Genomic DNA, 16042 nt, shown 5'->3' on the forward strand with positions numbered 1-16042 from the left:
GCGTGCCTTGGGTGCTGACTTTCCCAGGAACTCAGAGCCAGAGAGGGCCAGGCACCAGCCTGACGCCAAACAGCCAGCGGCTTCTTCCTTCCTAGACCCCCAAGGACTGGACTTGCAGGGCTGGGACAGAGGTGGGGTGGGGGAAAGCAATGCCTTGTCAACCCATGCAGGGAGCCCCACTCCCATCCCCAAGGTGCACAAAGTCGAGAAACACCCCTGCTCCCATGTCCATGCTCACTCAGGGCCCTGCTCCAAGTGCTTGGCACTCACACCAGCCTCCTGCCCTCCATGCTACAGGTATCGGTCTCGTTTACAGAGGGGGAAATGGTGGCCAAGAGCCTCCCCCAGGACACACAGCTAGACCACACAGAGGTCTTAGGTGCAGCTGAGGGGTCCACAGTCTCTGCTGTCCCTTCTGCCACTCATGCTGCCAGGGACCACGCTTTGGAGAGGGAGGAATGAGAGTGAGCTGGGTGCTCACACATGGGGCACGGGGGACTAAGGAAGGGTCAGCCAGGAGGAAAGGGCAAGGTCTGATCCTGTATGTACACATCACAGAGCGCGCGGAGTCAGGAGACCGAGGGCCACATCCCGGCTCTGCGGCTGCTCGGTATGTGACTGCGGTTAAATTGTCTCCCTGGACTCTCCACACACTTTGTGTGCTGCGTGCACCTTCTAGGATGAGCCTGGACCCTGGCTGGCCTCATACTTACTGCGTAGGCTGCAGACCTGCAAGTACTTCTGCAAGGGGCTTTGCTTCTCCTCATAACAGCGGCACGGGCTGGCCGCGTGCTCTGGGGGTAGAATGGAGTAGCTCTGGAGGTAGCAGGTGGGGGCTGGGCTTGGGTACCTGGCCCAGACAGGGCAGGGTACACCTTAGGGTCACAGGGCCTGTCCCCTTCTCTAGCAGCCCTTGGCCCACAGGCTGCCCAGCTGCCCACCCACAACCCGTACCTTTGGGGCAGCCCCAGCTGCTGCAGTTCACTGGCCAAGGATTTGCCATCGACACTGTGCTTGGCCGCATCGGAGAGGATGAAACTCAGCACTGCCACTGTGGCCTTCACATCGCCTGACTCTCAGGGACCCATGCATGGGACAGGGGGTGTCACTGTGGGCCCAGCCACCTCCCTGTTGCCCTATTAACTTCAGCTCAAAGCCCCCAGGCCTCCTGGAGCCACAGGCACTGCTACTGCTCCACCAGGAGCTGGCAGAGGACAGGAAGGTGGGACTGTCAATGTCTTTCTTTCCCTCATGCTCCTCCACTAGGGAAGGCAGGTTAAGGATACTGCTGGGATGTGTGTGTTGGCGGCGGGGTGGGGGGGGTGGGGGCGGGCTCTGTACCAGGCACCAGGCCGAGGTCCCAGGGTTGCCTGGGCCTGTGAACTCAGCGGGGTGCTCACCAAACTTGGCATCAGCCGTGAGTTTCAGGATCTTCTTATACTATGGGGAAAGGAGACCTTCAGGGGGTGCTAGGTCCCTGCTCACCAGCCCCTCACCCCCAGCCTGGATCCTGCAATAAGGAACAGACAGGCTGGAAAGAAGGAAGGGAGGTGCCCAGAGAGGTTGAGAGGCTGGTTCACCCATCTCCCTGGGCCTAGTGCAGAGTTTCAGGGCACTGGGGGCCATAAGGTCATGGGACAATGGGGTGCTGGATCTTGTACTCACATCAATCCCCTGTCCCAGCAGCTCCTTTAGTACCTGGCTGCAGAGCAGCCGCAACTTCACAGAGGACTGGAAGGGAAGTCCTTACATCAGCCAGGCTGGCAAACCTCACCCCTCCTTCCTGGGGACAGGCTCAGAGCAGGCCAGCCACTGATCAAGGTCACAAAGCATGGTAGCACAGGCTGAGGGCACTGAGGCCCTAGCCCCAGAGAAACCTCACCATCCTCTACAGCCACAATCCCCAGCCCAAAACCCCTCCTCCACCCAGTGTAGACCCTGTGCACTTAACCATCTTGGCCAGCGTCCTGATCTCTGCCAGGACCCGGTCAGGACAGTCCAGATCACCACAGAACCGAAACCTCTGCAAGGGAGGGAGGCAGGTAATCAGGCTGGAAAGAAGACTGAGGTGTGGCCAGGATCCCTGTGTCTCCCACACTGCTGCCCAGCAGGGACCCCTGGTCCCCGACATAGATGGATACCCTCTGGCCACTTGTTCTCCCCTATCACCAGGCTGTTGAGTAAACTCTACCTGACCCATCCTGCCACCAAACCCTGCTCTGAGGTCTACTCCAGGCATTCATCTGCTCAGCAAACATCAATTGAGCACCTTCTCTGTGCTAGCTCCCACTCTAAGTGCTGGGGGTACAGCAGGGGATAAAACAAAGTCCTGGGCCTCACAGAGACGAGTGAACTCTCTCCCTTCTTCCCCATACCCACACAACTCCAGCCACTCCAGCTTCCCTGCTGCAGCTCAGGGACACCAGCCTTGCTTCCGCTGCACTCTCTATGTGGCTTGCTATCCTTTATTTCATTCCACTCTCTGCTCAAGTGACACCTCATCAGACCAGCCCTTCTTTTCTTTTTTTTTTTTTAAAGACGGAGTCTCGCTCTGTTGCCCAGGCTGGAGTACAATGGCACAATCTCGGCTCACTGCAACCTCCACCTCCCGGGTTCAAGCAATTCTCCTGCCTCAGCCTCCCAAGTAGCTGGGACTACAGGCATGCGTCACCACACCCAGCTTTTTTGTATTTATGGTAAAGACAGGGTTTCACCGTGTTGGCCATGCTAATCTCGAACTCCTGACCTCAGGTCATCTGCACACTTTGGCCTCTCAAAGTGCTGGGATTACAGGCGTGAGCCACTGCACCCTGGCAGGCCGGCCCTTCTTGATCATACTTCCTAAAAAGCCCCTAACATAAGGAAATTTTGGGGGCCGGTGGATATATTCGTTATCTTGATGGGGTGATCCAAGAGCCAGGAAGATTTGGCCTTTACTTGTCCAGACTCATCTTTCCCTAACCTCCAGATGATACTCTCCCAGCTATGGGAAATGCATTCATTCCTGGGGAGCCATGCTCTCTCTCACCTGAAGTCTCTGCACATGCTGTTCCCTGTCTGAAGACACACGCCTCCCACCGTTGCCTCCCAACCCCTGGTACACAAACTGTACTTCAGCCAGCCAACTCCTGCCATCACCTTTAAGGTTGAAGGCATCCTCAGGAAGCCCCCTTAGCACTACACACAAGGCGCAGTTAGGTCTCTGCCCCTGGAGCCTTAACTATGACTGCCAATTCAAGCCTCTGATTTCCCCTTCCCGCGGCAGCTCAAGTCCTCCCAGTGCCTAGTACACTTCATGGTATAGACTAGGCACTTTGAACCTATGGATGGATGGATTGGATGAATGGATGGATAAGTATCAGCCCCAAAACTACTACTTTCTGGATCTGAAAAGAGCGGAGTGGCTTCCTAACAGTGTGCAAGAGTGAGCCTGATTCTAGCACTTTCCTGTCCAAGTCCCACAGCAGGGCTGGGGAAGGGGGTGTCCTTGGGAGGTCCTTTTGGAGCTAGAGAAGACCTGAAAGGACTCCCAGCTCCAGACAAGCCCTAGTTCCTGCCCCAGGAGTCAGGGGCCCTTCCTTCCGCCAGGGAAGCAGGGGACTCTAAGCCGGCCGGCCTGCTCTGTCTTACCCGCCCCACTCGGGAGAGGGATGGCGGTGGACTTTTCTCTACCAGACCTGCTGCCCTGACGCCCGCACACACTGTGTTTGCGGAGCGGCCAGTGCAGACAACCTCAACCCGTTTCCGGAGCCACTGGCGCCCCCTCATTCCCGCTCCAGCAGCCCATGCCCGCTTCACCCCTGGTGCCTCATCATCGCGCGAGGAAGCCAGGGCCCGGGGATTTCTTTTTCCGGTCCCGCCAGGTCAGCTGAGTCGACGATCACGTGACTTGGACTAACGGCCTCTGGCGGGGCGGGACCTGCTCGAGTGAGGCCGGGAGCGGACCGCAGCCCGCTGGAGGTGCCGGGGGCGAAATGCTGGCGTCTGCTCCTCCGTCTCCCAGAATCCTGCCCTGGAGAAAACCAGCGCCAACCGCCGGTTTAACTGAGGACGGATTTAAGGCATTACGAAAGACAGTGGAAGTTATTTCTTTTACTTTTATTTTCGTTAACTTAAGGGGGTAGAATCCCGGGAGCCAGGGAGATTCAGGTCATTGCCATGTTTTCCACTGTTAAGCGAATAGCATTATACACAGCTGCGGGCTGTGGCAAAAAACATTTTAAAAACTTTTCAAATATATTACACATACAGAAAATTGTACCTATTAGAAATATAAAGCTTAATAAGTTTTCATCAACTGTAGACCTCACATAACCAGCACCCAGATAAGGAAATAACCAGGTAACTTCTTCAAGTGCATGGGTATTTTATTTCATTTTGATGAATCGTCTAGGTGCCTAGTAAAAAGAGCTGTCATAATTAACATGCTCAGGAAAACTCCCTACAGCTTCAACATCAATAGATCTTATCTTAATTTTTGCCAGTCTGATGGGTAAAAAAATATCGGTTGCTTAGGTTGCAGTGGTAGTCTGATTACTGGTAGCTTTGAGCTAATGGGTAGTCTAGAACAACTAAGTTTCCGACGTTGACTTGAAGAGGCAAAAACAAAAAGACAAAACAACAACAAAAATACATTAAAGAATAAACTAATAACCAAAAAAGAAATTGAATACAGTCGTCCCTTAGTAACCTCAAGATACTGGTTCCAGGACCCCAGAGATACCAAAATTCACAGATGCTCAAGTTCCTGATATAATGTGGCATAGTATTTGCATATAACCTATGCACATCCTTCCGTATACTTTAAATCATCTCTAGATTGCTATAATACCTAATACAACATAAATGCTTTGTAAATAGCTGATATAAAGTATTTTTAAATTTTTGTTTTTTTTATTGTTTTACTTTTTCCAAATATTTTTGATGCACAGTTGGTTAAATCCAAGGACCCAGAACCCGAGGATACAGAAGGCTGACCATAGTTTGAGCTCTCTCCTCAATTCCATGCCTATCCCATGCACCAGGTGCAGCTGGTTTTATTGTTGCAGGCTTTCAAGTTTTCAAAAGACAGACCTCATGACAAGTAAACTGCTCTATAGAATAGAAATAGAAAGTGTCCCAATTCATGGTAAAATTGAACTCATTTCTGAAGAGTTATTTTACAAATCATAAGCACTATCCTGTTGAAAGCAACAGTGTGTTAAGTTACTAGACTATCCTATACCATGTCAAAGAAAAATTTTAAGAACATAAGACCTGTAATCATAGCACTTTGGGAGGCCAAGGCCAGTGGATCGCTTGAGCCCAGGAGTTCTAGACCAGCTTGGGCAACATAGAGAGACCCCAGTCTCTACAAAAAATTAGCTGCTTGTGCTGGTGCACACGTGTCATCCCATCTACCTAAGAGGCTGAGATGGGAGGATCTCTTGAGCATGGGAGGTGGAGGCTGCAGTGAGCCATGATGGCGCCACTGTACTCCATCCAGCCTGAGCAACAGAATGAGACCATCTCAAAACAAAAAAAGCTGGGTGCGGTGGCTCATGCCTGTAATCCTAGCACTTTGGGAGGCCGAGGCAGGCAGATCACCTGAGGTCAGGAGTTGGAGACCAGTGTGGCCAACATGGCAAAACCCGTCTCCACTGTAAATAAATAAATAAATACAAATTAGCTGGGCATGGTGCTGGGTGCCTGTAATCCCAGCTACTCAGGAGACTGAGTCACAAGAATCGCTTGAACCCGGGAGGTGGGGGTTGCAGTGAGCCGAGATTGCACCACTGCATTTCAGTCACCTTGAGCAACAAGGTGAGAAAAAAAAAAAAAAAAAAGATGTAGGAATGGGTCAACTTTTATTTCATGCTGTCAGTAGGTTAAAGAAGAGAAAAATGGATAGTTTTGGGAAACCATTTTTTATTTAAAAAGAAAATTAGGAACAGATGAAAACTGTCTTGTCTTAAGAGTATTTGAAAAACAAAACAGCAAATTTAACATTAGACAGACAAAATATTTAAATTCAGAAATAAAGTTAAAAGGTGGGTGGTGCACCCTTTTAATGTCATACTGAGCATTGTTTCATAGATACTTGTTTTACTATTAAAGATTGACTATTTAGAGCAGTGTTTCTCAAACATTAGAGTGCATCCTAATCACTTGCAAGGCTTGTGAAATGGGCTGCTGGGCCCCACACCAGAGTTTCTAACTCAATAGGACTGAGGTGGGGCCTAAGCATTGCATGTCTGTGTTCTCAGGTGACGCTGGTGCTTCCAATTTGAGACCATGCTTTGAAAACCACTAATGTAGGGAAATATACTAGAGAATATGTTATGAATATATGTGAGAATATGTATATATGTTAACTTACAGATTTCAGTACAGTAGAAAAGATAACTCCCAAAGATGACAGTTTTATTTCCCAATAGGATTTTTTTTTTTTTTTGAGTCAGAATCTTGCTCTGTTGTCCAGGCTGGAGTGCAGTGGCATGATCTTGGCTCACTACAGCCTTCACCTCCCAGTTCAAGCAATTCTCCTGCCTCAGCCTTCTGAGTAGCTGGGACTACAAGCACCCACCATTGCGCCTGGCTGATTTTTGTATTTTTAGTAGAGACAGGGTTTCACCATGTTGGCCAGGCTGGTCTTGAACTCCTGACGTCAGGTGATCCACCCACCTCAGCCTCCCAAAGTGCTGGGATTACAGGCCTGAGCCACCACGCCCGGCCTCCCTTTAGGATATTAACAAGTTTTGTCTCTATCTCAGAATGCATTTCGGAATGCCCTTCCTGGAGCACTACAGACAATGTCTCTCAAAACGCTCCTTGAACTAGCTTCACCGTGTTGCTGACTCCCTTGTAAATTAAAGAAAATATCTTATACGTATTCCTTCATTATTTGTATGAAAGTCAAGCTTTTCATATTGTGAAAATTATACTTCAGGCTGGGTGCAGTGGCTGACGCCTATAATCCCAGGACTTCTGGAGGCCGAAGTGGCTGGATCACTTGAGGCCAGGAGTTTGACACCAGCCTAGCCAACATGTCGAACCCCATGTGTACTAAAAACAAAATCAAAATTAGCTGGGCATTGGTGGCACACACCTGTAGTTCCAGCTACTCGGGAGGCTGAGGCACAAGAATTGCTTGAACCCGGGAGGCTGAGGCTGCAGTGAGCCAAGGTTGCCATGAGCTGATATTGTGCCACTGCACTCCAGCCAGAGCCAGAGTGAGACTCTGTCCCAAAGAAAAAAAAGAAAGAAAATTATACTTTGATACAGTATGCTAATATAAAGGATATGATATGGCTTGGTTCTGTGTTCCCATCCAAATCTCTCCTTGAATTGCAATAATCCCCACATGTCAAGGGTGGGACCAGGTGGAGATAATTGAATCATGGGGGTGGTTTCTCCCATGCTGTTCTCATGATAGTAAGTGAGTTCTCACCAGATCTGATGATTTTATTACAGGCTTTCCCCTTTGCTCGGCTCTCCTTCTCTCTCCTGCTGCCCTGTGAAGAGGTGTCTTCTGCCATAATTGTAAGTTTCCTGAGGCCTCCCCAGCCATGCAGAACTGTGAGTCAACTTAAACCTCTTTTATTTATAAATTACCCAGTCTTGGGTATTTCTTCATAGAAGAGTGAGAATGGACTAATACAGTGTACTAATAACAGCCCAGACAGTAGTATACAGGTACTACTATACTTTTTGATGCTAGAGGTATTCCCATTAAGGTCAGGAGCAGTATGTGCTATCATTACCATGATCTAACATTGTTCCAGAGGGTTTTAGGTCAGCAGTTCTCAACTGGAGGTGATTTTTACTCCCTGGGGATATTTGACAATATCTGAAATCATTTTGGCTGTCACACTGAGGAGTGCTACTGGCATGTAGCAGGCGGAGGCTGGGGGTGCTGCTAAACATCCTGCGAGGTGCAAACAGCTCCAGAACAGAGAATTATCCAGCCCTAAACATCAATAGTGTTGCTGTGGAGAAACCCTAGTCTAGACAAATAAAACATGGGAAATCCATTAACATAAATGTGGGAAAATAATAAACTAGTATTTGCCAATGACAGTCTAGCTAGGAGGTCCAAAAGAAGCACCTGAACAACAGTTAGATTTTGCAGGGGCTGCATGGTGGCTCATGCCTGCAACCCCAGTGCATTGTGAGGTCACATTGGGAGGATCTCTTGAGGCCAGGAGTTCAAGACCAGCCTGGGCAACATAGTGAGACCGCATCTCTACTAAAAATTAAAACATCAGCCAGATGTGGTGCTGCGCTCTGATAGTCCCAGCTGCTGAGGTGGGAGTATCGCTTGAGCCCAGGAGTTGGAGGCTATGGTGAGCTGTGATCGTGCCACTGTACTAAAAAAAAAAATTTTTTTTCTCTGTTGCATATGGGGTCTTGCTATGTTGCCCAGGCTGTTCTCAAACTCCTGGCCTCAATCAGTCTTCCTGCCTCAGCCTCCGAAAGCGTTGAGATTACAGGCGTGAGCCACTGCCCCTGGCCTTACAAAATAAAAATTAAAAAAAGAAGTTACAGGATGTTATGTGGCCCGTTGAAAGATGTTGGAAAACAGTTGTGCATGTGACCCAGCTGTAACCAGTTATAAAAGTATCAGGATTAAGAAATGTACTGCATCTGGCTTTCCCAAGTTTAGGATCCTGCTGAAAGAATGAGATGGATCTTTTCTTCCTCCGCTCCTCACCTCCCTGCAAGAACCAGGACTGTGCATTTTGACGGGCAGGCTCTTACCTCTGGCAGGCCACAGGGGGCATGCAAAGCATTTCCGTGTGTGTTTTCTGGGTACTCGGATAAAGACCCATGTCCAGGCCTTTGTTTAGGATATTTGGCCCATGGAGGAATGAGGGTGGAATCACCTGGGAGGGGCAGAGGCTTCGACTGGAAGGAGGAGTGACCTGAGCTCCAGGTTCTGGGCCTACACTTTGTTCCCATGCAGCACCCCGTTAGTGGTGACTGGGGCCTGGAAGTCAGGGGCCTTGGTGGCCAAGTGTTGGGTGGACAGGAGGAGCTGAGGGAGGTGAGGGGCATCTCTCCAGGACCGCCCCCCGCCCCGTCCCCAAATCAATGCCCTCTGATGGCTCAGACATAGCCCCGGCCAGCAGCAGTGTGGGTCAGGAAGGGCGAATGCAGTCAGCACGGATCTGCTCCATAGTCTCCACCTCACTTCATCTCAGTTTGGAAGGTGTGAGTCCCCGCAGCACTGATAGGATATCCTGTCAGCTGAGAACATTCAGCTTGATTTAGAAAGATAAGGTGGGACATCTCTTGGGCATGGCATGTGGAGCAGTGCCATCCCTCTGTGGCAGCGAGCCAAGCAATAAACCAGAATGTGCAAAGCCTGCATCCCAGAATCACCATTCCTGGAGGAAAAGCCTATATTGTCAAGATGCCCACTCCTAAGTTAACCCAAACATTCCACCCAGCCTCGAAAACCAGTAGAACTTTTGACATTAATATACTAACCCTCAAGTCTATACAGAAATGTGTAAGAATAGCCACATACTGTAATGTGCGGTCATTGAGAGAGAGGAGGCCGTCAGAACAAATGGAACCAAGTCCAGAAACATGTCTGTCTAGGCGCAAGATTCCAGCATGTGTGTCAGCCAGGGAAGCAGACCAGGAGGAGATATTTATTAAGATTTAAAACCGGGCTCCATAGCTCAGGCCTATAATTACAATACTTTGTGAGGCTGAGGTGGGAGGATCACTTGAGCCCAGGAGTTTGAGGCTGCAGTGAGCTATGATCATGCCACTGAATTGCAGCCTGGATGACAGAGCAAGACCCCGTCTCAAGAAAAGTGCTGAGATGCACCCTTACATGAAGCCACCTTGGGTACAGCTTCCAAGACTGGTGAGGCCTTACTCAGGACCAGGGGGCCCAGCCCTAGCTCAGCTTCTACCACCTGAGTGGCACCTGGAGGTGGTCACAGTGTCCTCAGTCCAGTCTCTGTTGGGTTTCAGATCCCCTGATCATCATGCCTTTTTTGCCCAAGCTCTGCCTCATTATGGCCTTCAATGACCGCAGCCTCTTCCACCTCCCCAAAGGGACCCCTGCTCATGCTCTCCAGCCCACAGGAGTGCCTGCTTCTCCAGGAAGCCCATCCTGTTGGCTCTGGGCTCTATGTAGGAGAGCTGGGCAGGCTGGATCCCACCACTGAGTTCAGTCTTGGGGGTCTCCACCCATGCTAGGCTTCCACTGATGGGATATAAGTGGCCAGGGGGGTTCTTTACATCCACACAAGAGCCCCATGGTGACCATGAATGGGGTTCTGAGAGGTTAAATGACTTGTCCAGGGCCCCAGAGCTGGCTAGAATTCCTGCACTGCCATATCCAAGGCCACGTTTGGGCCTCCCACCTGGGGGCCCGGACACCCCTCTGCATCTACTAGGCTGGGAAACACATGTCTGCTGCAGCTTCCTCCCAGTGACTTACAGCAGCTGCAGATTTCTGGGGGGACTTCTATGGGGCCCACCACAGCAGAGAGCCGAGAATTCTTACAGAGCCCTTCATTCTCTCTCCGCCCCCTTCAGCTCCGAACTCGTACTAGTTGCTCTGATATAAGAACAGACCTTGGTGAGGGTGTTGGGGCTCTGGTCAGTAGCCCAGGCCTTCAGGAATCAGGTGATGTCAATTTGGAGAGGAGGTGCCTGCTGGAGGGACTGGGGGGAGCAAGCATGGCCCAGGGCCCTGGCCTCCTGCGGGGGCAGCCCCTCTTCCTTCCCAGGGTCCCCTGAGAATCCAAAGGCATCCAGGGTAAAGTGCAGTGTTCAGCTGTGTCCTGGGGTCCAGGAAAGCCAAGGAGAAGTTGCTCCACCTGCTTTCCACCAGGCATCCCGGCAAAGAACAGTCTCAGCCCACCCCAGCCCAACACCAGATCCCAGGGACTGATCCACCTGTAAGAGGGCAGCATAAGACTGCCCCATTGTCCCCAGAGAGTCCCCTCAGTCATGGGCTGTGACCAGGGTGCAGGTGGGCCCAGCAGGCTGGCCCAGTGTGGGTATGGCTGTCCATTGGTCCTCTGAAGAGCCTCAGGGGCTTGTGGCAGATGATATGTGTCTGGGCTTGGAAATAGAGGATGTCCCCCAGCCAGAGGGCAGGGGACACTTGTTTTGCATTGCAGTCCTCTGCAAGGACAGGGACCCCAGGCTCTGGGCACTCCAGCTCTGCCTGCCCTACCCACAGCTTACCACCATTTGGCCCAGGCAAATCGTCCCGGCTCCCACAGAGGGAGCCACCCTTCCCACCTCCTGATGTTTGCCCGCACCAGTCAAGTTCCATTCTGGAAAAACCCTCCACGTCCTTGGGAAGGCACCTCCTCCTTGACCTTTTCAGAGCTATCGTCCCCACTTTCATTTTCTACCTATCATTCGATGCAGAGACCAGCTTCTTCCCTGGGCCAGGGCTGCTCTGGAGGCAGGGAGGTCGTGGCCAGGCCATGGGGTGTAGCAGAGCACTGGGTATGGATCAGGCTCTCCAGGTACACCTGGGCAGAGAAGTCAGAGACCCACAGGTGAATGCCCCTCCTTCCGGCCCCACTCACCTCACAGGCAGACAGAGGGAGGCTTCACAAGGAGGTTGAGGTAAACAGGAGAGCCCGGGTCACCTCTGTCTGATCTCCTGCCCTCTTAGGAGAAAGCCAGAGGTTGGAGCTGGGAGGTGTCGACAGCCCTGGCCCAGTCCAGGTTTCACTGATGAGGCTCAGGGAGGGGCAGGGTCAGCCCAAGTCACTGAGTCCATAAGGGAGGGTTCTGACCATAACCCAGGACCCTAGAGCTAGCCGAGGCCACATCCCTTTCCCACCTAGACGAAGGCAGAGGCATGAACTGGCTTCTGGCTTCTAAGGCTGAGGCCCAGCACACCTCTCCCTCCCCTTGCCTGCAGCTGTTGTCACACATCAAAAGTGAGCTTTTCCCCAAGGGGCTGGAGGCACAGCTCCTTGGACTGGACCAGGTGGCCAATCCAAACAAGTCCCTGTGTGTCCCCACCAGCCAGGAATTCTCACGCCGCACAGCAGCTGGGGGCACCAGGATACCCTGGGGGATTCCAGGGATGAGCCCTCCCTGAGGCTTCCACAGCAGCACTGCTGCCCCCAGACCCGCCAAAGCCCCATGTCCATGCAGCCCTCAAGAATCTGGCCCCTCACACACACCTGCCCCACTCCTCCCACCTGGCTTTCCTGTGAAAAGTGGAACTGGTTCCACCTGGGCCAGCTGGAGAAGGGCCTCTGGAAATCACCATTTTGGGGATTCGTTCCAATCATCCATTCATTTATTCACCAAATACCCACTGTCCACCTTTCTGTACCAGGCCAGGGGTGATAGTCAAGTGGAACACATGTCCCAAGGAGCTTTCCTCTCTTTAGAGACAGACAGGTGGACTCTCAGACTATGAGGTGCCCTCTGGGCTAGGGGGTGCCCAGGGCTGGATGCAATGGAGGGCCTCGCCCACAGGAGGTGCTGGTGGGTACGGACGTGGAGGCCACCATGGGGTGAGAGTGTCCAGACAGAGGACCTAGCATGTGCCCAGGCCCAGGGTGTGACCTGGGGCAGGTGCAGGGCTGCTCTATCTGGAAGGCTTCCTGACTCTGCCAACAATAGGCCATGGCTGGATCAGGCTTCATGTCAATTTTTAACATTTAATACCTTTTGATTATGTAACTAAACATTATTGTGTTAAAAATTAAGAAATATAGAAAAGTTAAAAACACAAAAGACCAGCAAACACCTTCTCTCCCTAAGTAACTGCTTCAACAGTATTTTCTGACTTTTTTTCTCATGTATCTGCAGCTATAAACATAAGTTGCACAAGATAGTATCCTTCCCCATATTCTGTTTTGAAGCTGGATTTTTCACTCAGCAGTGAATAGAGGCAGGCTTTAAACAGGCCACGCATTGTGAGGGCCCTGAGAAAGGAGACTGACTATGTTGCTGGGTGACCTTGGGCAAGTCTCTCCCTCCTCAGAGCCTGGGTTTTCTCAGTCCAGTGAAGGGCAGGAAGGGCTGTAGTAGGACTACATCAGCGCTTCCCAAACTCAGAACCGCCACGTGGAGCTGTGTGAGCTGTCACTGCACAACCCCAGGGGCAGGAGCATTCTTGTCACGGCCTCTGTGAGTGGGGCTCCTGCCCAAAAGTGTGCTGTGCCAACCTGGGGCCTACAAGAGGATTTTAGGCAATATGCAGATGAATTGATTTTTACCATTACCTTCTATTGGTAGTAAATGAGACCAATTCTCACTGGGAGGGCTTGTTAAACCACAGATCACTGAACCCACGCCTCAGAGGTTCTGATTCAGGAGGTCTGGGGTGGCGCCTGAGAATCTGCATTTCTAACAAGTTCTCAGGTGATGGGGATGCTGATGCTGTTGGCCCAGGGACCACACTTTGAGAACCACTAATCACAAATTTCCTTTTATTCATTTATTTATTTAACGCAGGGTTTTGCTCTGTCTCCCAGGCTGGAGTATAATGGTGCAATCACAGCTCACGGCAGCCTCAACCTCCCAGGCTCAAGCAATCCTCCTGCCTCACTTCCCAAGTAGCTGAAACCATAGACGCACGCCACCACGCCCGGATGTTTTTTTATTTTTTGTGGCGACAGAGTTTCACCATGTTGCTCAGGCTGGTCTTGAACTCCTTGGCTCGAGCAATTCACCTGCCTTGGCCTCCTAAAGCAAAAGTTTCCTTTTTAAATACATGTATTTAGGTTTTAAAAATGAGTTGACTTAAAGCACATGAATAGATCTTCAACACTAACCACTGGGGAAATGCAAATTAAAACCACGTAAGATATCACTACAGATCTATTAGAACAGCTCAAATCAAACATAGTGGTAATATCAAATAATGGCGAGGATGCAGACAAAACTAACTCATACATCGCTGGTGGGAATATAAAATGGTACAGACACTCTAGAAAATAGTTTGGCAGCTTCTTTAATCAAACATACACCTCAATATATGACCTAGCAATTGCTTCTGGGCATTTGTACCAGAAAATAAAACTGATGTCTGCATAAAAACTCATACATGATTGTTCGTGGCAGATTTATTTGTAATAGCCTCAAACTGGAAAGAACCAAATATCCCCCAATAGGTGAATGGTAAAGCAAACTGACATATCCATTCTATGAAATACTATTCAACAATAAAAAGGGGACCAGGCACGGTGGCTCACGCCTGTAATCCCAGCACTTTGGGAGGCCAAGGTGAGCAGATCATTTGAGGTCAGGAGTTCGAGACCAGCCTGGCCAACATGGTGAAACCCTGTCTCTACTTAAAAAAAAAAAAAAAAAAAAAAGGCTGGGCATGGTGTCTCTCACCTGTAATCCCAGCACTTTAGGAGCCTGAGGTAGACAGATCACCTGAGGTCAGGAGTTCGAGACCAGCCTGGCCAACATGGTGATACCGCATCTCTACTAAAAATACAAAAAAATTAGCTGGGCGTGGTGGTGGGCACCTGTAATCCCAGCTGCTTGGGAGGCTGAGGCAGGAGAATCACTTGAATCCAGGAGGCAGAGGTTGCAGTAAGCCGAGATTGAGATCGTGCCATCGCACTCCAGCCTGGGCAACGAGAGGAAAACTTTGTTTCAAAAACAACACAAAAACAAAAAACAAAAGCCAGGTGTGTTGGTGGGTGCCTATAATCACAGCTACTCAGGAGGCTGAGGCAGGAGAATCACTTGAACCCAGGAGGTGGAGGTTGCAGTGAGCCAAGATCGCGCCACTGCACTCCAGCCTGGGCGACAGAGGGAGACTCCATCTAAAAAAAAAAAAAAAAAAAAAAAAACAGAAAAGCAATAAAAAGGAGCATGCACAACTTGGATGTATCTCAAAGGGCATTTGCTGAGTAGAAAAAAAAAGCCAATCTCAAAAGGCCACATACTGGGTGATTCCATTTATATAATGTTCTTTTTTTGTTTGGTTTTTGTTTTGTTTTTGAGACAAAGTCTCACTCTGGCCCTACTGGAGTGCAGTGGCATGATCTCGGCTCACTGCAGCCTCCATCTCCTGGGTTCAAGTGATTCTTGTGCCTCAGCCTCCCGAGTAGCTGGGAGTACAGGCGTGCACCATCATGCCTGGCTAATTTTTGTATTTTTAGTGTAGACAGGGCTTGCCATGTTGGCCAGGCTGGTCTCGAACTCCTGGCCTCAACTGATCCACCCGCCTCGGCCTCCCAAAGTGCTGGGATTATGGGTGTGAGCCACCATGCCAGGCCTCTATTCATTCATTCATTCATTCATTCTTTGAGACAGAGTCTTGCCCTGTAGCCTCCACCTCCCAGGTTCATGCGATTCTCCTGCCTCGGCCTCCACGTAGCTGGAGCTACAAGCCCGTGCCACCATGCCTGGCTAATTTTTCCATTTTATAATGTTCTTGAAGTGAGAAGATTATAAAGACAGCAGATTAGTGGTTGTCAGGAGTAGGAATAGTGGAGGGGAAGAGCCTGGAATAAGTACAGAGGAATAGCAGGAGGGGGATTTTTGTGGTGGTAGAACAGTTGTGTATCTTGATTGTAGCGGTGGTTAAAGGAGTCTACATATGTGATAAAATGGCATAGACCTAGACATGTGACATTGTTAGATATTGTTCTACACTAATACAAAATAGAACCTTTGGAGGAAACTGAGTGAAGAGTACATGAAACCTCTCTGTACCATCTTTGAAATTTCCTCTGAATCTATATTTCCAAATAAAAGGTTAAAATTTTTAAAGTTGCTTTAGGCAAAAATATTAAATAAAAATAATATTGATTGTATGCAGGTCTGGAAAAACCTTTGACACATTGGATGACTGGCATCTATAACCCATTCAATGCACAATTGCCCCTGGCCAGGCCGTGTCCTAGGCTAGGTCACCTGCTGGAAGATAGAACTCTGGACTATGTCCTGCTTGGCTTTGGAGTAGAGATGCCAGATAAAATATAGGAAGCCCAGTTAAATTTAGATTTCTGATAACAAATAATTATTTAGTAAGTATGTACCATGCATATTTAGGACATACTTATACTAAAAATCATTTCTCTAAATTCTCTTT

General features: G+C 50.0%; 2 protein-coding genes across 2 annotated transcripts in view; one reads left to right on the plus strand and one right to left on the minus strand.

The window, feature by feature from the left end:
* Positions 1–675: 675 nt before the first annotated feature.
* Positions 676–3768, minus strand: LOC100989085 (COMM domain-containing protein 4). Its single transcript, XM_034938347.1, has 5 exons — positions 3673–3768; positions 1666–1731; positions 1401–1440; positions 955–1075; positions 676–814 (listed from the first exon to the last, which is right to left on the minus strand). Exons 1-5 carry the CDS (start codon positions 3766–3768, stop codon positions 676–678), a joined length of 462 nt encoding a protein of 153 aa, XP_034794238.1.
* Positions 3769–3870: 102 nt separating this feature from the next.
* Positions 3871–16042, plus strand: part of ISLR2 (immunoglobulin superfamily containing leucine rich repeat 2) — a 37480-nt gene continuing 25308 nt past the window's right edge. Inside the window, exons 1-2 of the mRNA XM_055098258.2 lie at positions 3871–4076; positions 7453–7521. The gene's annotated coding sequence lies outside the window, so the exon portion shown is untranslated. The remainder of the gene's footprint in view (positions 4077–7452; positions 7522–16042) is intronic.

Source organism: Pan paniscus, chromosome 16 (genome assembly GCF_029289425.2).
Source record: "Pan paniscus chromosome 16, NHGRI_mPanPan1-v2.0_pri, whole genome shotgun sequence".
Taxonomy (NCBI): domain Eukaryota; kingdom Metazoa; phylum Chordata; class Mammalia; order Primates; family Hominidae; genus Pan; species Pan paniscus.